The sequence below is a fragment of the Eulemur rufifrons genome, chromosome 24 (genome assembly GCF_041146395.1).
Source record: "Eulemur rufifrons isolate Redbay chromosome 24, OSU_ERuf_1, whole genome shotgun sequence".
Lineage (NCBI taxonomy): Eukaryota > Metazoa > Chordata > Mammalia > Primates > Lemuridae > Eulemur > Eulemur rufifrons.
Window position 1 is genome coordinate 16,090,722 of NC_091006.1, and position 27,518 is coordinate 16,118,239.

Sequence of the window (27,518 nt, forward strand, 5' to 3'; positions counted from 1 at the left end):
TGGGCGGATCGTTTGAGCTCAGGAGTTCGAGACCAGCCTGAGCAAGAGCGAGACCCCACCTCTACTAAAAATAGAAAGAAATTATATGGACAGCTAAAAATATATATAGAAAAAATTAGCCGGGCATGGTGGCGCATGCCTGTAGTCCCAGCTACTCGGGAGGCTGAGACAGGAGGATCGCTTGAGCTCAGGAGTTTGAGGTTGCTGTGAGCTAGGCTGACGCCACGGCACTCACTCTAGCCTGGGCAACAGAGTGAGACTCTGTCTCAAAAAAAAAAAAAAAAAGAGAACACCTGGAGTGCTGTGACTTCCAATCTTAACATAGGGCGGGCTCTGTGTTGTTTTCCCTTCAAATCATAAAGGGGACACTTAAATGAGACAGGAAAAGAGTTGAATATGTATCCCCTGCATTTGGGAGAGATATAATGGAGGTGTTTTATCCCCCTGAGAAATCTATAGGGCAAGCGGCTGCCTGAATCAGCCCCTGACTGAAAGAGTAGAATAACTGCAGTCCTGGAATTTGCTAGGACAGAGAAGTACAATGACGAAGATTACCCACACTGGAGAGCTCCCATTGGTCTTAGATCTTGTCTAACCTGCCCACCTGTAGGGTTTAACTGACAACAGTTTCTCTCTGCTAGAGGCTCTGCCCATCATTTGTCTGTGATCTGTCAGACACATTGTTCACCTGTGAATAAACACGGGGACAGGCATATCTCAGACTCCCCAGGCACTAGCAGACTGAGCTTCTATCTAAAGCGTATGCTGTGTCTTTGCTCCTGGTGAGGGTCTGGCTGCAGGTTTCCAAACACTCCATCCTCACCTACTCTCCCTCCAGCCCTAAGCGTGGGAGCTGCATCTGACACAGCCAATCTCTGTGTCGACGCAACATTCCCTCTGAGTGAAGCACACAAAGTATATTCTAAAGTATATTGAGAAAGGTACAAGTAATAGGTATGTATATTATAAATAAGGGTATGTTTAACTTAATGAACTAGCTATAAAATTTTTTAAAAGAACTTATTATGAATATATATATATAATAGGCATTATTTAAATGTAATCTATAAAGGTATAATTTACATGGAGTAAAATTCAAGCCTTTTAGATGTACAGTTCTATGAGTTTTGACAAATGTTTACAATTGTGTAACCATCACCGTGGTGTAGGGACAGAGATTTTTTCCATCAACATAAAGATTTCTCTCCTGCTTGTTTGAAGTCCCTACCCTCCCCCAGCTCATACCATGGACACTTCTGATCTGATTTCTGTCACTATATTTTCAGTTTTTTTGGAATACCGTATGAATGGAATCATACAATATATAACGTTTTGACACTAGTTTTTCTTGCTCAGCCTAATGCCTTTGATATTCTACCAGGGTGTTATATGTATCATTAGCTCACTCTTTCCTATCACTGAGCGTGATTCTATTATATGGTTGTGCCACAATTTTTCATCCATTCATTAGTTGTCAGACATTCCAGTCTTTTCCAGCGTTTGCAATTATACTATAATGCTATAAAAATTCTACACCTGTCTTTTATTGGTGATGAAAAATTTTCATCATTATGTCTAAATATTTGAGATATCCTGAAACTTGCAACCTTTGAAATCATTTAATCTTTAGATTAAAATTTTAGATTCCTGGCCGGGCACGGTAGCTCACGTCTGTAATCCTAGCACTCTGGGAGGCCAAGGTGGGAGGATCGCTCAAGGTCAGGAGTTCGATACCAGCCTGAGCAAGAGCGAGACCCCGTCTCTACTAAAAATAGAATGAAATTATCTGGACAACTAAAAATATATATAGAAAAAATTAGCCGGGCATGGTGGTGCATGCCTGTAGTCCCAGCTACTTAGGAGGCTGAGGCAGAAGGATTGCTTAAGCCCAGGACTTTGAGGTTGCTGTGAGCTAGGCTGACACCACGGCACCCTAGCCAGGGCAACAGAGCGAGGCTCTGTCTCAAGAAAAAAAAAAAAAATTTATTTAGATTCCATATGAAACGAGGTAACAGAGTCTTGCAAAACTCTTTAGACTGTAGAAAATAGAACATGTGAGGACGAATGATGTATCACAAAACCCCCAAAAACACTGTTACATTGGTACTTGCCCAGCAGCAGGACTCAGTCTGAGGGTTGAGCTCAATGCAAATACATAGTGTGCAGATTAAAACTTTACTTAGTGCCCAGTGAATCATGGATTTCACAATGCCCTCTGGCAATTTGTATCCCACAAAATGGATTTAAAAGGACAGAAGAAAATTAATTAGCTTTCCAAATGTATCTCTGTATTATCCTTGTCCAGCATGTTACACATACATCTAAGAATTTAAAACATCTTTCAACTAATAATTTTTCATAAACTCTGAGAAATATGAAGTATGGTTATTTTGAAAATGCAGGTGCCTCGAATGCCATAATACTTAACAAATACCTATAAATACAGATAAGCAAGGGGAAAGAACCCTGTGGCACTACTGGATTAGAGTTAGACACAAGTATAAACTCATATCTAGATAGATGGATAGATAGCTATTATAGAGATATGTACAAATGTGTATTTTCTTGACTAACATTAGTGACATCCAGCAGCAATGAGCACTCAGCACCTATATCTTGGTTGCTAATACAATTATTTAATAAAAGCCTTCTTGGAGAACTGTCTGATTGTAGGTTTAGGCTAGAAAAAATACTAGATGAGCTTGGAGCATTTTGCACTAGCAGAAGCAGGACAGATTTTTTTAAATTGAAGACTATCAAAGGGACAGAAGAGTCAATCTGTTAAAGCTACAAATGGCCAAAGCAGTAACAATTTGAGCAAAAATATACATATGATAGTTTTTATTACAATACACAATATAAAATCAACAAAATTTTATATGGATATGTTAAATAGTTGAGTAAATACATGAGGGAGAAATCTTTCAGATAGAAGAATGTCAAATAGAACATGTATATACTCCTCTTTCCAGTAGGTAGAGATTAATTCAGCTACCCCAAATCGTTTGTGTGTGGGCTGGACTTCATGATCCCCATCCAAAGGAGGATGAAAATGGACACATCCTAACTTTATAATGGAGACCTGAAAAACACCACCTCAACCAAATGATCAAGTTTAACATCACCAGTGACAAACATTGTTAATTGTATATAATCCCTGATGTGACATGACATGATGAAATGAGATATTCTAAAAACTTATAAACCCAGTGTAATCATAAGAAAAACATCAGACAGCCCTAACTTCAGAGATACTGTAAAAAGTATGGACCAGTTCTCAATCCTTCCAAAGTCATGAAAAACTAGAAAAGGCTGAGAAGCTTTAACAGAGAGGAGAATAGGGAGATACGATGACTAAATATAATGTGGCATTCTGGATTGGATACTGAAAGAGAAAAAAGACATTTGTGTTAAAACTGGCAAAATCCAAATAGTCTCAAGTTTAGCTTATAGTAATGTATGCCAATGTTGGTTTCTTAGTTTTGTAAAATATACCATAGTAATGTAAGATGTTAACAGCAAGAAAAACTATAATAGATATTGGATGTACGAGGATTCTTTGTTCTATCTTTGCCACATTTCTGCAGGCATAAATTTATTCCAAAAATTGACCTTAAGAATTGCAACTATTTATAATTTAATTACATAGTGTTACCTGAAATTATTTACTATGTTTCAGTTAATATGAACTTTTTGAGTGTGTCCATCTGGCTCCTTTGGTGACTTCAAAAGCAATAAAACTCAATAACAACAAATTCATGCCTTTGGCCTGCAAATTGCTATTACTATATGGATCTAAGATTGATAAAAGATTCTTCCATAAAAATTGCTTCTTAAAATTGGAAATGCAAGAGAATATCCTAAAACCTGTTTTTTTGTTTTGTTTTATTTTTTTCAACAGAGCCAATTGGCATCAAGGTTTAATGAGAAGAACGTACTTTCTAAACATCACCAAAATCCATTCAATTTGATCTCAAAAAGGAAATGTCTATTTAATGCTGGATTCCTACCTGCACTCTTTTTAAATATCAACGGACACATTTTTGTGGTTTCCTTTGTCTCCTGCAGTTCATTATTTCAGTGTTTAACTGAAAATATTTTAATATGCCAATCCTTCTCCATAAGCATTATCACATCTCAAATTATCATATTTGTCCTAAGATGTAAGGTATATTCCATATTAACAACATGGCCTCAAATGTTTGTAATAAATAAAAGTTTTCCTTCTAGCTTCACCTCCAGGCAATTATACATTCCACTTCAGTTTTTTGAAGGGCCATATGAAGTGTTACGCCATTTTTATTGAACTGTCCTTAAGACCCTGGGTAAAGTTAAATCATAGGAAAGTTTAATGTATTATATTAAAAGATACAAATTAAAAGACATTTTCAGTATCTTTACATTATTTCAGGAATTACTTAGTGGACTCTGATTTTCTCCACGACTTTTTTTTTTTTTTTTTTGAGACAGAGTCTCACTCTGTTGCCCAGGCTAGAGTGAGTGCCGTGGCGTCAGCCTAGCTCACAGCAACCTCAAACTCCTGAGCTCAAGCGATCCTACTGCCTCAGCCTCCCGAGTAGCTGGGACTACAGGCATGCACCACCATGCCCGGCTAATTTTTTCTATATGTATTTTTAGCTGTCCATATAATTTCTTTCTATTTTTAGTAGAGATGGGGTCTTGCTCTTGCTCAGGCTGGTCTCGAACTCCTGAGCTCAAATGATCCGCCCACCTCGGCCTCCCAGAGTGCTAGGATTACAGCCGTGAGCCACCACGCCCGGCCCACAACGACTCTTATTAAATACAATTATAAGAATACTTATAAAAAGTACGTAAGATTTCATTTACTGTGGCTATTACTTTTTATTTAGTATTAGAACAAGTCTCTGTGTAACTCAGAACTCTATGTGCAATGAGACTGGCTTACAAATATGCTTAAGAATCTGGGAAGCATGAGTACATCAATCTGTGAACACAGTGAAAAATACACAATTTGTATTTTTTTGATGAGATGAGGAAATTGTATATTTCTTCCAGTGCACACAAAGACGACCTTGCATACACAAGGGTCACTATTTGAAAGAATAAAGGGCCTGACAGTTGGGAAACATGCACTGATTAAGGCAGATGTCTTCACCAGCCACTAGGTAGTCTTATCAAAAAAATAAAAGTAAATGATGGCAGAGAGGGTATAAAAAGAGACAAAAGTGCTAACCAGGATAAGGACACTGTGGGTGCCTCTAATCTCAGGAGAGGTGCTGGGAGTTTGCAACTCTCCCAACAAAACAGGTCCCAGGCAGGATCATCGCAAGAGACTTGGAAATAATAGAGACAGAGACAAAGTGTAGTTTAAAGTGATGGGGAAGTCAGGGGTCTTCCAGCATTTCCGTGAGCCAGGAGGCACCGATTGAGGTCCTGCAACAGTATTTATTGGTACAGCAATTAGTTGTCAGGGATTATAGACTTAAGGGTACAGACATTCGTTTAGGTTTCAAGGCTCCCCAAAGGCTTCAAGAGATCCCTTACCTAATTCTATCTACGAGAACAAATGGTCACAAAATTTTTTCAAGATAAATATTTTAAGCCCCAATTAACAAATAGACCTAGCTGAGCATACAAGTTAAAGTCATTAATTTAGCAGTAACACATAAAACAGGAACACTGAGCCTGCATACTTCTCTTTATAAGGAGACGTGGTCAGGAGTGAAATAGGAACTGTCCTTGAGGCTAATTGGTTTTTCCTGCAGGTGTCTGCTGGGTGGACATCCTTTAATCAGTCTCCTTAGCCTTTCGCCCCATGACAAGCTCTGCCTTGCATAAGCTCCAGGCGCTGGCTTGCAGGCCCTGAGACTGGGGACACCTTGCAGTTGTCCCTGATCAGTGTAATGTCTCCCTTGTTGCTAAGCAGTTTCTGGTCTGTGAACTAACACACCCACAGATTCCTTCAAGACAAAAGTCCTGCAAAACTCCTGAAACTTTCCATGTCTTTTAACCCCATTTCCCAACATCTCCCTCTTTCTTTTTAGAAGTAAGTTGATGAAGTAAGTTGGATAGTCATCATTGCGAGGCATTGGTCTCCGGAGTCTTGTCTTCTTCGGAGTTTTTTCCAGACTATAAGTAAGTACAAGCAAATGATTAAAATAATTACAAAATTTACTACACCAGAACTCCCATAGATCTTAAGATGAGAAAGTGGGTTAGCTGACTCCATTCCAGATGAAATACCGTTAATAATGTCAGCCTCAGAGAGTAGACCAAGTTTGTGACTGAAGGTACTTAATATTTCTTGTTGTAAATTTCCAATCTCTTCAGTCAGATTTCCTTGATTAAGTGTAGATGGTTCTTAATGTTTTCCCAAGGAAACTGAGTTTCATTATATATGTGAGGTGTAACACAAAATTGAGTGATATTGCAATCATAAGGAGTCTAATTTGCTTTTGTAGGCTTACAACCTGGTATCCCAGTAAGGTGACCGCTTGTTTTAAGTCGGCCACCTGAGCAGCCAATTTGTTGATCTGCGCTATATTATGGTCACTTGATTGAGCTTTGTCTCCCTTAACCTACAGTGCCCTCCTGTCAGGAGAAGAGAACCCTGAATACAATGAGCAAGAGGAGTGACATCATACTTTTACGTTATTCTCTGCCTCTCCCAAATGCTAACTCAGCCGGTATTTAATATTCAAAGGCAGCATCCTTCTTCTTACAGGAATGTGGATGGAAGTGATCCTCACCCTTAAAGCAGGCCCTGTCATGCAATGGATTCTTTCCCTCAGATCACAGTGAAAGTCTTGTGAAAAAGGCATAATAGTAAGATTTCAAAGTTCAAGTTGAAAATTATGAATAGTAAAGTAGCCTTTTCAAGAATCCTCAAATAAATGAATAAAGTATTTTGTAACTTCAAGGTTAAGTGGCCATCTCCAAATGTCCTGGCACCTTTGATATATATCATGCCATAAGTTTTAACATATTTGGACTTAGAATCATTTTACAGTATGTAATATCAAAGGTTAATCATGGCGAATTAGAGATTGAGTCATTCCTCATACAAATCCTCACCTACATTTATGGCCCCTGGGTAATAGCCTCAACATACACTTTACATTTGTGTGCTTTTATCAAAGATGTGTATTTTGATGCCCAGTGGGTTGTGAGGCACGAAAAAAAGCCTCTTCCACATACAATTATATGATTTTTCTTTGCATGGGCTCTCCGATGTTAATGCTTGAACTCATGAGGGGTTTGCCATAGTCTGCATTTGTAAGGATTCTCTTGAGAATGAATTCTCTAATGTCAGCTAAGGAGTGAATTGTGACTGAAGACCTTGCCACACTCATTTGTACGGTTTCTTTCAAGTATGAATTCTGTGATGCTTTGCAAGCTTTGATCATTCAGGGAAGAGCCTGCCATAGTCATTACAGCGCTAAGGTTTCTCACCGGTATGAATTCTTCGATGATTCTCAAGTTGTGAACGTTGAGTGAAAATTTTGCCACATTCACTACATTTGTAAGGTTTTACTCCAGTATGGATTGCCTGATGGGTAGTTAGACCTAAACGCAATCTAAAGGCTTTCCCACACTCATTACACTTGTAAGGTTTCTCTCCGTTATGAATTCTCTGATGACTTGCAAGGCGTGTACTTCGAGTGAAGACCTTGCCACATTCGTAACACTTGTAAGGTTTCTCTCTATTGTGAATACTTTGATGCCTAACAAGGTGCCAATTTTGACTGAAAGCCTTGCCACACTCATTACATTTGTAAGGCTTTTCTCCAGTATGCCTTCTCCTGTGACGTGCAAGGTATGCATTTCGAGTGAAGGCCTTGCCACACTCACTACATTTATAAGGTTTCTCTCCGGTATGAATTATCTGATGGGTAGTTAGGATTGAACGAACACTAAAGGCTTTACCACACTCATAACACTTGTAAGGTTTCTCTCCACTGTGAATACTTTGATGCCTAACAAGGTGCCAATTTTGACTGAAGGCCTTGCCACACTCATTACATCTGTGAGGTTTTTCTCCAGCATGCCTTCTCCTGTGACGTGTAAGGTATGCATTTCGACTGAAGACCTTGCCACACTCACTACATTTGTAAGGTTTCTCTCCAGTATGAGTTAACTCATGGATAGTTAGACTTGAAAGTACACTAAAGGCTTTGCCGCACTCATTACACTGGTAAGGTTTCTCTCCAGTATGACTTCTCCTGTGATGTGCAAGGTCTGAATGTTGAGTGAAGGCCTTGCCACACTCATTACATTTGTAAGGTTTTTCTCCAGTATGCCTTCTCTTGTGACGTTCAAGGTATGCATTTCGAGGGAAGACCTTACCACACTCATTGCATTCGTAAGGTTTTTCTCCAGTATGGATTATCTGATGGGTAGTTAGGACTGAACGAACACTAAAGGCTTTGCCACACTCATTACACTGGTAAGGTTTCTCACCAGTATGAATTCTTCGATGGATTGCAAGGGAGCCGTTATGCTTGAAGACCTTACCACATTCATAACATTTGTAAGGTTTTTCTCCAGTATGCCTTCTCCTGTGACATACAAGCTGTGAAGTTCGCGCAAAGGCCTTGCCACACTCATTACATTTGTAAGGTTTTTCTCCAGTATGTGTTCTCCTGTGACGTGCAAGGTATGCATTTTGAGTGAAGACCTTGCCACACTCATTACATTTGTAAGGTTTCTCTCCAGTATGGATTGCCTGATGAATAGTTAGTCTCGAACGTACACTAAAGGCTTTGCTGCACTCATTACACTGGTAAGGTTTCTCTCCAGTATGACTTTTAATGTGACGTGCAAGGTTTGCATTTCGCGTGAAGACCTTGCCGCACTCATCACATTTGTAAGGTTTCTCTCCAGTATGCGTTCTCCTGTGACGTGCAAGGTATGCATTTCGAATGAAGACCTTCCCACACTCATTACATTTGTAAAGCTTCTCTCCAGTATGAATTTTCTGATGACATGCAAGATGTAAATTTTCAGTGAACACCTTGCCACGTTCAGTACATTTGTAAGGTTTTCCACCATTGTTTACTTTTTCTCCTTGTGTGACTGATGAAGAAAACATGAAATCATTCTCATATTTTTTAGAAATATGGGTTTTCACACTAGAAGGGATTTGTTGATGTGGTGAAACTGAGGAACCATGGTTGATAGACTTGACTTGATTACATTCATCAACTTTCCTTTTACTTTGAAATAGCTGCAGTTGAGGCACGTGTGACTTAAAGATTAATCCACACTGACTTTTAATAAGCTTGTTTCCTGCATCCCTTCTATCATGTTGATCTCTTCTACCAGGGAGATTTTCTTTCTGGGTCGTATGCACTGCTTTGTAACTTCCTTCATCATCTCCCCATTGACACTCAAAGTCATGTATATTTTTCTGGACTTCCCTAAAGGAAAAGTCTTCAATGTCATGGCTTTCAGGTCTTTCCAATGTCACTGTTTGGAATACTTCTCCTGCATTGGTCTCCCCTTTTGGTGGTACATTTTTTATTACAAATTCAGGAGACAGATCTACAAGATATAAATTGGATAAATTGGATATAAATTGGAAACCATAAGTTTCCAATTATTTACAGCATGTAAACAAACATTTCACATTGATAAACTTAATATAACACCAAAAGTAATACTGATATTAAACATACTTATTAAACTTAAGAAAGATAAAATTCAATTTTGAGGAACACAAAAGGAATAGTATTGTTTAATAAAGAAAAGGTGATTACATGTGATCCAAAATAATATTGTGGAAGTCTACTTTCAAACCACCTATAACTAAAACACAATGTGCAATCCTATGTTAGTCCTGAAAGGAGTGACCCCAAGATGTACATTAATTGACAAAAAACATATGGCTATCTCACAATTGAAATGAAAACAAGTTATATTGTATAATACATACTTAAAAACTATTATCTATAAATTGTAACAAAAAGTAATTAGGAAAACATCCTAGTAACCCATTTAAAAAAAAGCAAAGAATTAGTAACTACATTTATAAAAAGTTATGGTCTGTGGAAATGGGAAAAATTTTCTCTTAAGAAAAAAGCAAGGACATCCATTTTAGAACCAGTACACAGTACGAGACCTGGAATACGAGTTTTTAAAATTTTTATTATATATCAACAGATTATAATTGTATATATTTGTAGGGAACAAAGTAATATCATATCTGTATAATGTGTAATGATGGAATCAAGCTTATAACTGTATCCATCACCACCAAAACTTATCATTTACTCCTGCTGTTGAATTGAAACTTTGTACCCATTGACCAACCTATTCCTCATCCTCCAGCCTCTGATAACCAACACTCTACTCCAATTGCATTCTACATATAAATAAAAACATCCTATACTTGTATTTCTGCGCCTGGTTCCTTCAGTTAGCAAAATGTCCTGCATGTTCATCCACATGTGGGAAACTCAACTTCCTTCTTTTGAAGGCTGAATAGTATTCCACTCTGTATTGTACACCACATTTTCTGTATCTACTCATCTGCTAATGGACACTTAGTTTGATTACATACCTTGGCTGTGTCAATAATGCCACAGTAAACACAAAGTGCAGATATCTTGATTCCAAATTCTTTGGATTTATACCCAGAAGTGAGGTTGTTGGATCATAGAATAATACTATTTTTAGTTTTTAGAGGAAACTCCATGTAGTTTTCTATAATGCCTATACTAATTTACATTCCCACCAACAGTATAGAAGGGTTTCCTTTTCTCCATAGCCTCACCAACACTTCTCAGCAATAGCCATTATGACAGGTATGCAGTGGTATCTCATTGTGGTTTAAATTTGTATTTTCATAATGATTACTGATGCTGAGTCTTTTTAATATATCTACTGTTCATATGCATGTCTTCTTTCAAGAAATGTCTACTGAGGTCCTTTGACCATTTTTTAATTGGGTTATTTATTTTCATGCCATTGAGTTGTTTCAGTTTCTTACACATTTTGGGTATTAGTTTCCTACCAGATGTACAGCTTGCAAATATTTTCTCATGATGCAAAGTTTCTCTTAATTGTTTCCTTTGCTGTGAAGAAACAGTTTTGTTTGGTGCAATTCCATTTGTCTATATCTGCTTCTGTTGCCTGAGTTTTTGGGGTCAAATCTAAAAAAAAAGATTGCTCAGACCAATGTCAGGCAGGTTTTCCCCTGTGATTCCTCTAGTAGTTGATTTTTATACAAGGGCTGTTGGAAAGTATGCAACTATTGTTAATACTATTTTTCATATTACATGGCTGGATACTTTTTGGACAGACATTGTATATGATATGAGATAAGGGTCCAGTTTCAGTCTTCTGCATGTGGAATCATTTTTGCAGCGTTATGTACTGACACACTGTCCTTTTTCCCTTGTGTGTTCTTGGCACCTTTGTCAAAAATCCATTGACCATATATGTATTGGTTCATTTCTCTTCTCTACTCTTCTTCACTAATGAATGTGTCTGTTTTTCGGCTACTACAATCCTGCTGTAATTACTAAACTTTTGTAATACAGTTTGAAATGAAGTAGTAAGATAACTCTAAGTTTGTTCTTTATAATCAAAATTGCCTTGAATATATGAACTGCTGATTGAGTAAATTTTTAAACAGTTCATTTATAACGCATAAAACTATACAAGATGAAAGCTGCACTGGCTTAAACAAATTATAGTAGAATTAAAATATGGAGACATTATTTACGTTCATAAGCTCCCTCAGGAAGATATATCAAAACCATCCCTGTGACAGGTATGAACCAACGACAAAATGACAAAAGTTTTTGTTGTTGAAAATGAATAGTGACACATACAGAGGATGAACAATGTGACATGAACAACAGTTTACACATGAGGCAGTGACTTAAACAATGTTCTCCCTGGAGGAAATTCCTACAGCATTGACTGCTGGCTCAAAGGAGATGATCATTAGTATATGTGATCAGCATTGTCACAGTGAAAACTTTGTGATGCTTCTCAAAAACTAGAAAAACAATAGGAAATACTTATCAGTCAGGATCTCCTGATACTTTTTATCTCAGGATCATGGGCCAGTTCTACTCAGTGGCTTCAAAGGGCATCTTTGCATGTAGCAGGATGATATTCAATCACATTAGTTAAAGTGTTCTCCTTCATCAATTTTATGTTATGCAGTAAACCCACTCCATGGGCTACTCCACAAGAAGTTATGCAGAACCTAAAGCTGGATTATCACAAGTCAGCCCTGAGGCTGTCATCTCAGTCAAGCAAGGCAGGAGTTAACAAAAGACTCACAACAGAAACTGCAAAGACACATGAGGGCAGATCCTGACTTCTACAGGAACGTGTATGTTAAAAGCCAGTTTCAGAAAGAAAATCATACAAACTAAGAGAATACAAAATCAGGTAGAACCAAGGCTCCCTACATTCACTCAGTAGTAACAGCAGTGGAAAAGAGAAAAATACAATGCATGGGCACCAGATTTTGTGGCATCTTGACATTGCACTCCATGTTCTGCCAACAGAGCCCACACAAAGAGACTGAAAGAATAGGATCTGTACCCATGAAGGACTGGAGATCAAAGAGAGGATGTTTCTATTGACTTTTTTTTCTGCTGAGTGACAATCTCAGAAGATCCAACTCACTACCTTGTCATACACACCCATGAAGTGTGGCAAAAATGGCTGAGGACCTCACCAGGCAGAAAGGGCTTGAGAAAGCTCCAGGAAGTTTCTGGAGACCCAGATGCGAAGGAAGACCACACAATGTTTCCCATCTGCTGACTGGGTCTCCCAAGCACATGAACGGGATGGGACATGGAGAGGTCCAGTCGTCAGGACTATGAAGGCCACACCTCTCATCAATATGGACTGAGAACTCAGCATCAGATGGAATCAACTACAGAGGGAAAGACCAAGCAACCCTTCTGAACAGCCTTTCTTGTGATGCTCAGTGTCAGCAACAGAAGAGTTCATGAAGTCAGAGAACACAGTGTTGTCCACCATGATAAGGACTTTCCATTGGTTTCTGTTTGAGCTGAAGCACCACTGCAGGGTACAAGGATAAAGTGTTACATCTCTGAGGAACAGAGTGAGAAGTGAAGGAAAAGAAAAATTTCCTTTCAGAGCTCACAGGACATACACTTTTGTTTTCCCATAGGACTCTCAGATTTGCATAGAGTTTCCCAAATACTATTTAATGAGCAGCTTTCTCTCTATCCATCTGAGCACTTACCTGTGATCACACCTTTGATCCATTTCCATCCATTCGATTTTCTCGCTATTTGCACTTGCCTCTCCACAGTCCAGGGCTCCTTCCCTTGCTCCAACATGGAGATAATACTCAGGTCAAAATGAGAAATTCCTGCTCACAGAAAGAAAGGAATATAAGGTACCATGGCTTTTCCAGAATCCCAGCCCTATGTTTACGTAAGGAGAAAGGATATTCCAGATGGATACATAAACATATACCAGAAATCCATCCTCCAAATGCCTCCTTTTGAATGCTTAGGGAATATGGTTAACATAGAGACATTTAGTTGTCTTTGAAGAACCAATGAATCAAAGCACAGGAGTGAAAAACATGAAATTGGATATTTTAAACATCTGCTACAAGGTTTTACACATACATAAGCTCTGGAACCATCCAGTGATACAGCATGAAAGGGGAGAAGATCTGAGAAAGGGGGCAGTTAAAGTCCAGACACCCCATTATAAAGCTTTTCCTTTCTGAATCAACAGGGCTTCAATCTCAGTCAACTAATGCAGGGGCTAAGAAGAGGCTCACAAGAGAAAATGCAAAGATACACAAGAGGACATCCTGACTTCTAAAAGAAAGTTATCCTCACCCAGGGAGACCAGGTTCCTGTAGTTCTCCAACATCACGGCTTTGTACAAAGCCCTCTGAGCAGGGTCCAGGCATTTCCACTCCTCCTGAGAGAATTCTATGGCCACATCCCTGAATGTCAACCGTCCCTAAAATGAAAAACACATTTCAGCAAGTGGCTATTAGGAGAGTTCTAATGTTCACATAATATGAGAACTCTAAGAATAGATTTGATTGAAGTGAATGGGCAGACAGATCCACCTTGTGATACTGTGAAATATTAATATATGTGGTCATCTACTCCCTCCTGACATACGACTCATTTGAAATCTCTAGAGGAACAGTATCTTGTTGTATGTTAATGAGATAAGTGGTGTCCAGAGGCCCATAGACAGCTTCAGGCTGGGGGCTGGTCACTGGAAATACCCAGGCTGGATTACAGGGTCAGAACTTTTAGCTGCAGCCTCATAACCTCCCATGAGAGGAGACAGGCTGAAGGTTCACCTGACCACCAACGTCCAGTGATATATACAATCACGCTTATGTAGTGATGTCTCTACAAAAACCCAAAAGGACAGAGTTCAGAGGACCTTCCAGATAGGTGAACAGGTAAAGGTTCCCAGAGGGTGATGCTTGGAAAAATGGCGTAGAGGCTCTGAGCCCCCTCCTTCCATACCTTGCCCAATACATCCCGTCCATCTGGCTGTTCATCTGTACACTTTGGAATATCTTTTGTAATTTTTTTTCAGACTTCAGTGAAACCTCTTATATTAATTTAAGGATATAGAGTTCTGCCTTTTACACTCATAAATTGTGATAACAACTTAGATAAAGATGTTGACCGCAGAAAGAATATTATTGGTAAAGAGAAATAAATAAGAAACTCTTGGGTGATATCATTTTCCCTGCAGCCTAGTGTTCCTCCTATGTTGAAAACCTTTGTTCTCAAAGCAGTATATTGATGAGATTCATAGTAATTCCCTGTTTTAACAGGGAACCTTTAATGTAATCTCTTAACCCTTTTAAAATGGATGCACACAGTGGCGTTTTCTCCTAGGCTCAAAGCTGAGTACTCTCCCATCATTTGAATACTATTTTAGGCAATTCCTATGACAATTATACCAACACGTTTCCTCAAACAACCCAAGGTCATCAACAGCTGCTTCTCTATGGCGGGTGTGCACTTCAGGCTGAGGTCTTCATGGAGAGCGAGGCCCTCCCCTCTTCCCTTGGGGACTTCTGGGGGAATGGCAGGGCACAATTCAGGAGCTACATGCAAGCTGGTGCTTCGGAACTAGAACAAGGCAGGGATGCCCACTGTCACCAATTTTATTCAACATAGTGCTGGAAGTCCTAGCCAGAGCAATCAGGCAAGAGAAGGAATCGAAGGGTGTCCAAATGGGGGAAAAGGAGGTCAAACTATCACTCTTTGCTGATGGTATGATCTTATATCTAGAAAACCCCAAAGATTCTGCCGAGAGACTCTGGGAATTGATAAATACATTCAGCAAAGTCTCAGGTTATAAAATCAATGTACACAAATTAGTAGTATCTCTATACAGCAACAACAATCAAGCTGAGAATCAAATCAAAGACTCAATATCTTTCACAATAGCAACAAAGAAAATGAAACACCCAGGAATATACCTAACCAAGGAGGTGAAAGATCTCTATAAGGAGGAGAACTATGAATCACTGAGGAAGGAAATTGCAGATGGAAACAAATGGAAAAACATATGCTCATGCATTGGCAGAATCAACATTGTTAAAACATCCACACTACCCAAAGTGATGTACAGATTCAATGCGATCTCCATCATTTGATACCAAGGTCATTTTTCGCAGATGTAGAAAAAATACTTCTACACTTCATATGGAACTGGAAAAGAGCTTCAATAGCCAAAGCAACCTTAAGCAAAAGGAACAAATCAGGAGGCATCACTTGACCAGACTTCAAGCTACACTACAAGGCTACAGTAACCAAAACAGCATGGTATTGGCACAAAGTAGGGACATAGACCAATGTAACAGAACAGAGAACCCAGATATAAAACACTCCACACAAACCAATGTAACAGAACAGAAAACCCACATATAAAACCCTCCACATATAGCCATCTGATCTTTGACAAAGCAGACAATAATATATTGGGGACAAGAATCCCTATTCAATAAATGGTGCTGGGAAAACTGGACAGCCACATGTAGAAGATTGAAACAGGATCCTTACCTTTCACCACTCACATAAATCAATTCCTGATGGATAACAGACTTAAACCTAAGACATGAAACTATAAGAATGCTTGAAGAAAATGTTGGAAAAACTCTTCTAGATATTGGCCTAGGCAAAGAATTTTGAAGACAACCCCAACTGCCATCACAGCAAGGCCAAAAATTAATAATGGGATTTGATTAAATTAAAAAGCTTCTGCACAGCCAAGGAAATAATCAATAGAGCGAACAGACACCCTACAGAATGGGAGAAAATATTTGCATGCTATCCATCTGATGTAGGGCTAATCACTAGAAATTACAAAGAACTGAAGCAAACCAGCAAGAAAAAAATCGAACAACCCCAATAAAAAGAAGGCAAAAGACATGAAAACAGCTTTTAGATAGACAATGGACTAATAGCCAATACACATATGAAAAAATGCTCAACGTCTCCAATTATCAGGGAAATGCACAACAAAACCACACTGACATATCACCTGACTCCAGTGAGAATGGCTTTTATCAAAAAGTCCCAAAACAATAGATGCGGGTGTGGATGCAGAGAGAAACGAACACTTATACACTGTTGGTGGGACTGCAAACTAGTACAGCCCTGTGGAAATTCGTGTGGAGATACCTCAATGAACTAAAAGTAAACTTACCATCTGATCCATCAATTCCACTACTGGGTATTTACCCAAAGGAAAAAACGTCCTTTTATAAAAAAGACGCACTCAGATGTTTACTGCAGCACAATTCACATTGGCGAAGATGTGGAAATCAACCCAAGTGCACATTAATTCATGAGTGGATTGATAAAATGTGGTATATGTATATACCATGGAGTACTAGTGAGCCTGAAAAAAAAAAAAAAGATGAGTTAATACCCTTTGTAACAACCTGGACGATTTGGAGACCATTCTCCTAAGTGAAACACCACAGGCACTCACTGTTGTATTGGAACTAACCGATCAGCACTCAAGTGCATATATAGAAGTAAAACTCAAAGGAAATCAAGCAGGTGAAAGGGGGCAGAAGGGGATGGGTGAAATCACACTTAATGGATACATTGTACACTGCCTGAGTGATGGACACACTTATAACCTTGACTCAAGCTGTACAAAGGCAATCCATGTAACCAAAACACCTGTACCCTTGTAAGATTCTGAAAAAAAATAAAAATAAAAAAAAATAAAAATAAAAATAAATGGTACAACATAAAAGAATGTAGGAACTTGTATTCTAATGCCCATTAAATACATATATTCAAAAATATGGATATAATTTTATGTAGTTAAATTTAGATATGTAGGCATTGTCAAAAGCCCAGTGGAGTTTATTACAATAGTTTATTCCTTTAATAAAATCATAACATGAGAAATGGAAAATTTCAGTATCATACACTAATTTAACAAATTTAGATTAGGCCGGTGCAGTGGCTCACATCTGTAATCCCAGGACTTTGGGAGGCCAAGATGGGAGGACTGCTTAAGGCCAGGAGGTTGAGCCCAGACTGGGCAACATAGTGAGAACCTGCCTCTACCAAAAAATTAAAAATTAGCCAGCTGTGGTGGTGCGCACCTATAGTCCCAGCTACTTGGGAGGCTGAGGCAGGAGGATTGCTTAAGCCCAGCAGTTGGAGGCTGCAGTGAGCTCTGATCATGCCTCTGTACTCCAGCCTAGGCAACAAAGTGAGACCCTTCTCTTAAAAAAAGAAAAACAAACAAAAAAAAAGAGATGTAGATTTATAAAATATGTATTACAACACTATGTACCTGAAATAATCATTAGATAGTTAAAAATCAGGCCAAAAAATAAATATGGGAAAAAAACTGCTAATGTTAAGCAAGGATATTTCACCAAATATCATGATCACCAATAAGCACAAGATGCATTTTCTTTAATTAAGATGGAGAAAAGTGGGCTGGCCAAGGCTCCAGCCAAACACCACTGTCGAGGATATCTCAGCAGGGACCAATAAAGAGGAAAATAGTGGGAAAAAAAGGGAGTGGGGAAGAGAGTAAAGAACTACATTTGTTAAAATTAACAGATAACATGATTGCAACCCAGAAAAAGAATGCTGTTTAAGTATAATGCCAATATATTGAAAACCATCTTCTTTCTTTAGCATCTCTCATTAAACAGACACATACACATGGTACATCTGACATTTCCCCTAGCAAATATATCATGGCACCTAATTGAAAGATATTTCCAGGCGTATGTAAGGAAATTATAAAATTGTATTCACGTGGTGATATCAGTAAGACAGAAGAATAGCAAACCCCAGACAAAGAGACACACACAGATCAACTGCCTGCGTGAGAAGCTAAGAAATCACCTAAGAGGTTGGAGCCCCTAATGGATGCCTAATAGGAACACCTGAGACCCCTTGCCAGCGGCACTACCAGGGCATGATGCAGCAACATTTTGAAGAAACCCCTAACTCCTAGATTTCTTGCAGGGGAGGAAAAGTATGGGAACATCCATCCAGCATTCTGATTTTCAGGGTACTACTGCAGGGACAAGTTTCTATCTTACGTGAATATAATCACTGAAAATAAAAACACACTAGGCCAGGGAGACATTGAAAATAAAGGCCAACATAACCAATGTCTGCAGTAACAAGGGCAGACCACTAGGGGGAGATCCAGACCACAATTTACTAGAGCACCAGGGAGGCTGCAGACTACCAGGCAGACAACAGGAGAGTTTCTCAGTAGAAAATGGCTCAAATGGCAAAATCTGTTCAGTTAGACTAGAACCAAAAGCCTAGAGAGGACACATCCTCAAAAAAGTCTTGAGAGGTCTCCAGAATCTCTAGTTGGGCTACATGAAGAGTGTCCTCCCTGAATGAAGGGAAACAAAAACTGCCAACAAGTGCCTGGTTTCTGAAATGCTGAAGTCCCAACAGGAGATAACGACATATATAAAATACAAAGGAAACATTACCCAAACATAGGACCAAATTAAATCACCACAAACTGACACTAAAGAAATGAAGTTTTTTTGAATTACCATTCAAAGAATTCAAAGTAAGAGTCACAAGGATATTCAACGAATTAAGAGAGCACACATAGACTTCAGGACATCAGAAAAACAATGCATGATATGAAAAAAATGAGATTATCAACAGAACTAGAACTATAAGAAACAGAAAAAGAAATTCTTGAGCTGAAAAATATAATAACTGAATTGAGAAACACACTAGTGGGCCTCAAAAGCTGATTTGACCAGGTAGAAGAAATAAACAGTAAACAAAAAAGGGAGAAAAGAAAAAACAGAATGAAGACAAATGAAGCCTAAGGGAATTAGGGAACGCGTCACACGCATCACCTGCATGTCACAGTAAGAAGAAAGAGTGTAAAATACAACTATGGTCAAGCATATGCCAACAAATTAGATAAGCTAGAAAAAATTGATCAATCTGCAGAAATACACACAACCTACTGACTCAAAAAGAAATGAAAAATCTACACAAAAATATAAGGAGTAAGGAGATTAATCAAAATCTCCCATCCAAGAGACCAGATACAGATGCAAAATTCATAATCACTGCATAATTCTATCAAACATTCAATGAAAAATTAACACCAATCCTTCTCATTTCCAAATAACTAAAGAAAGGGAACACAAATAAATTTCATTCTATGACACCACCATGACTCTGATACAACCCAGGCAAATATATGACAAGAAAACAAAACTATACAATGTTCCTGATGAATACTGATGAAAAAGTCCTCAACAAGGCTGAGTGCAGCGGTTCGTACCTGTACTCGCAACACTTTGGGAGGCCGAGGAGGAAGGATCTCTTGAGCTCAGGAGTTTGAGAAAAGCCTGGGCAACACAGCAAGATCCCATCTCAACAAAAATTTTTAAAAATTAGCTGGGTGTGGTGCCTCGTACCTGTGGTCCTTGCTACTTAGGAGGATGAGGCGGGAGGATCACTACAGCCCAGGAATTTAAGGTCAAGGTAAACTATGATTGTGCCACTGTACTCCAGCCTGGGCGACAGAACAGACTAGGTCTCTAAAAAACACAGGAAAAGTCTTCAGAAAAATACTAGGAAACCAAATTGTACAGCACAGTAAAAGAATTATAGACCATGATCAAGTGTGATACACACTAGGAATACAAGGGTGGTTCAGAAGAAGAAAGTAAGTCAATGTAACACACCACATTGACATAGTGAAAGACGGACTAGGAATAGAAGGAAATTTCAGAACGTTACATTTGGCAATGATTTCTAGGGTATAACACCAAAAGCACGTGCAGAAAAGCACAAATAGACAAATGGGCCTATCTCCAACTGGAAAAATTCTGTCCTTCAAAAGATGCAACTAAAAGAGTAAAATGGTAGGCCTGTGTTCTGTCAAAGCAGAAGCAATGTAATCCTGAACAAGAAAAAAATGAAATCCTTTGACAAACTACATAGAAACAATTTATGATATATATTATTTGAAACTGTAAATCAATTAAAGTACCTACAATGTATATCCAAAAATCCAAATTAATAAGACATACAAGCAAAATATTAAACTACTAGATCTAAATGAATCATACTATTTTGTACCCATGCACTAAGTGAGGTCTTCCAAAGCAAGATAAAACACACACATGATAAAAGATGGGGAGCAGAGAAGAATTTTGTTTCACGCTAAAATCTCTAAAACTTACAGAAAGACAACAAGGCATATACACAAAGAGTTAAACCATGGACTATAAAATAGCTCTTAATATACAAGAAAAGAAAATGCAGCAACATATAAAATACATCTTATATATATATATATTCCCCAAAGTAATGAAAGCTTGTGAGGCTCGTGAGGAATCACAAAATGTATGGGAAAAAAAGGATTGTTATTTTGCCCAGATTTTAAGAATGCAAAAAAAACACAGCAGCAAGTTTTGTTTAATGAGGGGGAAATCTCTTGTGTTGTTGGCGGGAGAGGGTACCTTTGCAGCTGAGGTGGAGATGGAATGCTGCCAGATTTAGCAAGGTAGGAAATGCACCATCCTAGAAGAAGGAATCACCCTTTCAAATGCCCCATCTGGAAGAATCCTCTGATATCTACAGTGAAGTCGACTTGCTCAGAGGCAGCCACTGTGGCATTCTGTGTAACATTGGGAAATTTAAAACATCCACCTGTCTTCACTAGGAGAATGCTCCAACAAGGATGTAGAATTCTAGAGCAAGCTATCTGTAAATGTTTCCTAACAAAAAACATACGTATTTTTGAAGCTTGCAGGTTAAAATGTCATAACAAAGCATTCACTGAAGAACTTTACTTTTTGATCCCATAATGAAGTACACGTTTCTACAGGACTTGTGCTCTCACCACAAAACTGACAACAGTGATTCCGCACTAACACGTGAGGGAGGGTCGAGGGTCCTCCGTAGACAGGACGAGGGTCCTCCATGCCATAGCACCTAAGCTAAGCAAGCCTGTTTGGAGATTTACTATAAAATAAATACACGTCGTGTGATGTTTCAGATAAAATGGAATATTTAATAATAATTGGTAAAACAAAAATATACTTCCCTCTTCTCTAATGGCAGAGAAGTTCTGCTCCTAGGTCTGAGCAAAATTATAACCACTCTTAGCTAAAACACCTGTCGCACAAGGGTCTCCACAGGAACACCACAGTATCTGTGGGATGCACTGTCTGAGAATAGTTTAATGAATCTCCTGCTCTTTAATATTTATGTTACAGTAAAAACAGATGACGGAATGAAAGAATCCTCTATCATTGATGTCTGTGTCTAAACTTTCCATTCCACTCTGTCATTAAGAGTGAGTCGGTGACTCATTCATTTAGCTACAAATGTAATATAAATGAGTCAGAAAAGATTTCTCCTGATTATTCCCTTTTTATAGCATTTAGCAGGTGTTTGTGCACATTAATCCATGACTTATGGGGGAGTTCTCTAATTTTCCTCTACACAGAGCTGACAGTGCCTCCAGATGTGGCCCCTAAACAGTCCCTGCTGCCCAACAGCACTGACACCACAGGGCCACACCCATCTCCAACCCAGGTCTGGGTGTGAAGCCCTTCCCAGGACCGACTCCAATGGAGCCTCTTCACAGGGTCATGTCACTGGGTCACAGTGAGACGGAATCTCAGTGGAGATGAGAGGGACTGAGGCAAGGCATGGGTGTGAGTGTGAGCAAACACAACAGGAAGGACGTTTCAGAGTCAGAGAAGACCAGCAACCCCAGTGGCCAGCATTTCAGAAAGGACGGAGACACAGAACAACCCACTGAGAATATCACCTTACCTGAGCAAGATCCATTCCTGACTTCTTTTCTTTCCTCCTCCCCCTCTTCCAGGCTTCTTCCTCACCCAAGGTGAGCCCTTATAAGTCAATCCTGAATGTCAAAAATAGGAGGTTTAAAGCTAAGAAACCACACACCCCCTTCCTGTGCTACACCACAAAGACAGATCTCACCCTGCAGAAAGACGGTCCCCTGCTACTCATTGCACCATGAGGGATGCAAGGATAAAAAACTCCTACAGGAAGCCCAACAAGTGAGTTTTTGACTCCTTTGTGCAGAACTCACTTCCCTCCTGGTGAAGCCCACACTCACGCTGCAGCAGTGGGGAGCCGGGCTGGGCTGAGCTCCCCTCTAGGGCACAGGTATGGCCCTGACCAAACCTGATGCAGGGCACAGCCCCCCTCACCCCTGCATGGATCACAAGCGATCTCAGCCCATAGAAATAAAAGAAATTGAGCCTTGACACTCAACGCTGGATACAGACTGGAATCACTTGGGGCACTGTAAATATTATTGAAGCAGGGTCCCAACGTGACTATGTGAATGGGAATCTCTGCAAAGGGGGCACAAGACATGTATCTGTAATGCCTTAGCACCCTAATGTGGAGACAGAGGTGAGCTCTGCTCAGAAGGACAAGCCCAACACACCTCCCTCTGCTCTTGTCCCCTTGGGGACGTGTTGTCACCAGTATCCAGACAGTGAACAGCCAAGGAACAAAAAGAAACATGCAGATCAGGCAATATGGACCAGTGGAGGGGGTGAGGATGTGGCTGCAATCTTAAATTGGGGGAAGTCGGAGAAGCCTCTACTGAGAAGGGGATATCAGAACAATGACCCGGGGAAGGAAGGATGTTTCCAGCTGCAGGGGAGGGAACAGAGAGTTCCAGGCAGACAGACAGCCCATGTGGAAGCCCTAAGGCAGGAGCCACCTTGGCCCCGGGAAAAGGAAAGAGGCCTGTGTGGCTGGAGCAGAGTGCGGATGACACACGCAGGAGATGAGGCCAGGAAGGTCCCGGGGGAGCAGAGCAGGGAGGGCCCAGGTCTGCAAATATTTCTTTCCCACCTCTCAAGAGAATTTTGGAAACTATGTGTACCCTCACCCATATGAAGTGAACATGTGATTGTTTTATTTATAGGACAAACTACAACATGTAATTATCTTAAATATTTAAAATACATGCTGATAAGTTCAGTTAAGCCCCAGGAAGTACAGGGTCACTGTCACCTGAGATGTGGGGACTAAAGGAGAACAGGTTTGGGGGAGTTCACAATGTCCCTTTTGGACATACGAAGGGGGAGACACCTGTTAGACCGCCCAGCAGAGAGCTGAGGACACAACTGGACACAGGATTCCACAGTTCAGGGGAGAGGTCTGCAAGGGAAATGTTGACATGTCACTGGGGTTTATACCAGAGATGACACGAGAAGGAAAGGCAGTGGGTGTGGACTGAGATGAGAAGAGGTTCAAGGACTAAGTGGTGGGTCACTCCCACAGTCAGAGAACACGGAGTTCAGGACACACCAGAAGAGGAAAGTGTAAAGTGATCAGGGAGGCGACAAGAAAATTAAATCAAATAGACTTTTGAAGGTTAGTGAGACATCCTTAAGGCAAGGAAAAAAAAAAGGAGTGGCCAGCTATATACCATGTTGTGGACAGGAGAAACAGAAAAAAGGACAGAAAACTAAATACTGGTTTAGCAATGGGGAGATCACTGGTGACTATGAAAAAGAAAGTATCAGTGGAATAGTGGATGCGAAAGCTTGATTGGATGGAGTCAAGGGAACTGAAGGCAAGAATTGAAGACAGAACACAAGCAAGTTTTTAGCTTCTAAATGGAACATAGAAGAAGGGTGTTTACTAAAGATGAATACGTATTTCACGGACAATTTTTGTTTTAAAGATGGAAGAATGGAGGGGGAAAATGCCTCATTGTGTGTGTGTGTGTGTGTGTGTGTGTGTCTTAATGGACAATACCACCATCTGGGTACTTTGATCAAAATAATTCCCTTAAAGTCAATATTGGTGACACCGTGGAGGAAGGATGCCACACGATCCTGAGACAGCTAGTGGGGTGGCAAGTGGGGCACAATTGCAGGGCCAGCAAGAGCCAGGAGCAGGGACAGACCATTCCCAGTCACTACTGAGCAGAGACCCCAGGCCCTTAGGCAGGGGGCTGGGCCAGTAGGAGATCTCTTCTCTTGCCTCTGGGGGCTCAAAGGAGGAAAAACAAAGGTCTTGTAAGAAGAAGATGAAAAAGGAGTTGGGCTGCTGAGGGGATCAAGAGAAAAGGTGTGGAATAGATAAACAGCGAAATGCAAGCAAAGGCCAGCAGGAAAGTGAAGTGAGGTAAGTTAATCTGGGCATCTGTTTTCTGCAGGCTGTGATCAGCCACGGGGACAGAAACAGGGTAGGCAGAGCTGGATGAGGTGGTGATGTCAGGAGGAAGCAAGGAAGTAGGGAGTCCCAGGAGAATGATTACATGAATGCTTTGCATTGGGGCATTTGTCTTATATGACTATTAGTAATTCAATAGCCCAGCCTGGGCATGATATAGCAAGACCCCAGCTCTTAAAAAAAATCTGTATCTAAATCTATCTATCTGTGTGTGTGTGTGTGTGTGTGTGTGTGTAAACAAACAAAATAAAGTAGAGGAGTATATTCTGTTGCTTTACCATTTTAATCCCTGTTGCAGGCAAAAAAGCCAGGCTGCACATTTAGTGAGTAAATGAAAGAATGGGAATGCCATATAGTCATACTGGTCCACCCTCTGGCACAACCTTCACTTTGAGGAGCCTGGATGTTGTCCTGAGGAATATGGGAAGCCAGTGGAGGGTTCAATGCCAGAGATGGACATGACATGCTTTTAGATTTAGCTATGGTAACTCTAAAGCGGAGGAAGACCTCTGAAGATGGTCTCTCTGTCTCTGAGTCTAAGCTCCTGCTTCTTCCATTCTAGTGCCTTTGTTTTTAATTTCTTTTTTCTTTTTTTTTTTTTTTTTTTTTTGTTGAGACAGAGTCTCACTTTTTTGCCCAGGCTAGAGTGAGTGCCGTGGCGTCAGCTTAGCTCACAGCAACCTCAGACTCCTCGGCTTAAGCGATCCTACTGCCTCAGCCTCCCGAGTAGCTGGGACTACAGGCATGCGCCACTATGCCCGGCTAATTTTTTCTATATAGATTTTTAGTTGTCCATATAATGTCTTTCTATTTTTAGTAGAGACGGGGTCTCGCTCAGGCTGGTCTCGAACTCCTGACCTTGAGCAATCCACCCGCCTCGGCCTCCCAGAGTGCTAGGATTACAGGCGTGAGCCACCGCGCCCGGCCTCTTTTTTCATTTTTGAAAGACTGGGTCCCACTGAAAATTCTAATTAAAACTAGGGACTCCTCCCTCCCAAAACAAAAGCCACACACAGACACTACTCTGTTTGGCCAATCACTTCAGGGGTCCATGTCAATCACACTGAGGTTTTCTGGTATAGTCCCTCATCTCCATGTTGCAGGTGGGCTCACTGAGGCTCAGAGAGTTTTAACCAAGTTATCCTGAGAAGGTCTGGGTTGAGTGGGAAGAAGATGTACCTGAATCCTGATATGGTGGCCTGGAAGGGCCAATGTATGGGTTGGTTTCTATTACACCTCCTCTAGAAAATTCCAGGACCATCTTTCACATGTCTCAGCAAAAGAAGCTTCTCTTTCAAGGTTCTGATGTCATTGATCCCAAACATTTAATTACTCTCTACCAGAAGATCACAGTAATATACTGAAAAAACACACAACTGTGAACACCGACCTATGGGTGTTTAAAACAGGTCTGAGCAAATTTTTTCTTCATCAATACATGGGCTCTGCTGGAACAAGCTTCCAAGTCAATCCAACCCATCCTTCCACCTTTACAGAGAACACGATGAACCAGAGGGACTTGAGGGGAACATCTATTTAGGAGTTCACACCTAACTATTTTTAATAGATGACATGAGGGAAGAAAACTGAATACCAGACTAGCTACTTCAACTAAGTTTTGATGTTAAGGTGAAAAACGGGTCATTGATATCTTTAAGAAGTACACATTGAAACAATCTAAAATTATGTATTAGGTCCCAAAGAATATTTCTAATATATGATAAACACTAGCCAGGTGTGGTGGCTAACATCTATAATTTCAGAGACTTTAGAGGCTAGGAGACAGCAACATCATTTGATCCCAGGAGTTGGAGGCTGCAGTGAGCTATGATTATGTCACTTTCCAGCCTGGGCAACAGAACCAGACCCTATGTCTTTAAAAAAAAAAAGTCATCATGGAAAGAATAGAAGTAAAAATAAATAAATAAACTGGACACAATTTATTTCAAAGAGAAACAATTTTGAAATTCTAAAAAAAAAAAAAAAAAAACTAATGAATTCTGGGGTCAAAGAAAAAAATATGAAAATATGTAATTTTGAAAACAATGATGTAAGCCGATCATAGGGTACCACCAACCCTATTTCAGAAGTAATTATACATAGAAAAATATAAATTGAATAAACTAAATATCATGTCAAGCTTCAAAAAACAGTTACTGAAATGAAAAAGAACTAGAAAAGAAAGGAAATCCATTACAAAAAGGACACAAAAGCATTTTTAATGATCCTTTTGAAAGGCACCACGTGGGCTCATGCCTGTAATCCCAGCACTTTGAGAGGCTAAGGTGGGAGAATTGCATGAGGCCAGGAGTTCAAGGCCAGCCTGGGCAACATAGCAAGACCCCACCTCTACCAAAAAAAATTCTTTTTAAAAAGGCACCCTACGGTTAAGAGTCTCCATCACTTCTTCTCCACTTCACTCCTCATACCCTACCCCATCCCAGGAAAAGGGAAGAGATTACTCACATTTGAATGAGTAAAGTCACTTTCCTCTGGCTGAATATGGATTTCAGGTGGAAGCTAACCTCTGCTGCCATAATTATAAAATGCACCAACCTTGGAAAGAGGGAAGTTGGCAATTCTCATTCTCATCTGAACATTTAAACAACAGTTTATTATATTACATAGAAAGAAATGAACAGGTCACTACTTAACCATCATATTCAATCATCTTACCACTCATCTGGTCCCAGAGTCCCCCTACTTTTTCCATTACTGGGTACATCCCTTCCTCATTCTGCACATATCTCTCAATCTCATCTTCTTGCTCTAGCTCTTTTGTTTCCTTTTCTTTTCTGTGTTTCCCCCCCTGAGTTT

General features: G+C 39.9%; 1 protein-coding gene across 1 annotated transcript; it reads right to left on the bottom strand.

The window, feature by feature from the left end:
* Positions 1-5,566: 5,566 nt before the first annotated feature.
* LOC138374963 (zinc finger protein 665-like) lies at positions 5,567-27,231 on the bottom strand. The gene is made up of 8 exons (XM_069458194.1): positions 27,168-27,231; positions 22,308-22,398; positions 16,687-16,881; positions 13,833-13,959; positions 13,220-13,348; positions 9,178-9,525; positions 8,324-9,057; positions 5,567-8,239 (listed from the first exon to the last, which is right to left on the bottom strand). The coding sequence occupies exons 3-8, from the start codon at positions 16,696-16,698 to the stop codon at positions 7,421-7,423; spliced, it is 2,169 nt and encodes a 722-aa protein (XP_069314295.1). The 5' UTR covers positions 16,699-16,881; positions 22,308-22,398; positions 27,168-27,231; the 3' UTR covers positions 5,567-7,420.
* Between the last annotated feature and the right edge of the window lie 287 nt (positions 27,232-27,518).

What these genes read in the sequence shown, in the direction of transcription:
- LOC138374963 (XM_069458194.1), bottom strand. An exon ending in CAGGAACCTGGTCTCCCTGG is followed by an intron (nt 13,349 to 13,832) that starts GTGAGGATAACT and finishes TTCTGTGAGCAG; the next exon opens with GAATTTCTCATTTTGACCTG. An exon ending in TAAAAGGAAAGTTGATGAAT is followed by an intron (nt 9,058 to 9,177) that starts GTAATCAAGTCA and finishes TTTCTTCATCAG; the next exon opens with TCACACAAGGAGAAAAAGTA.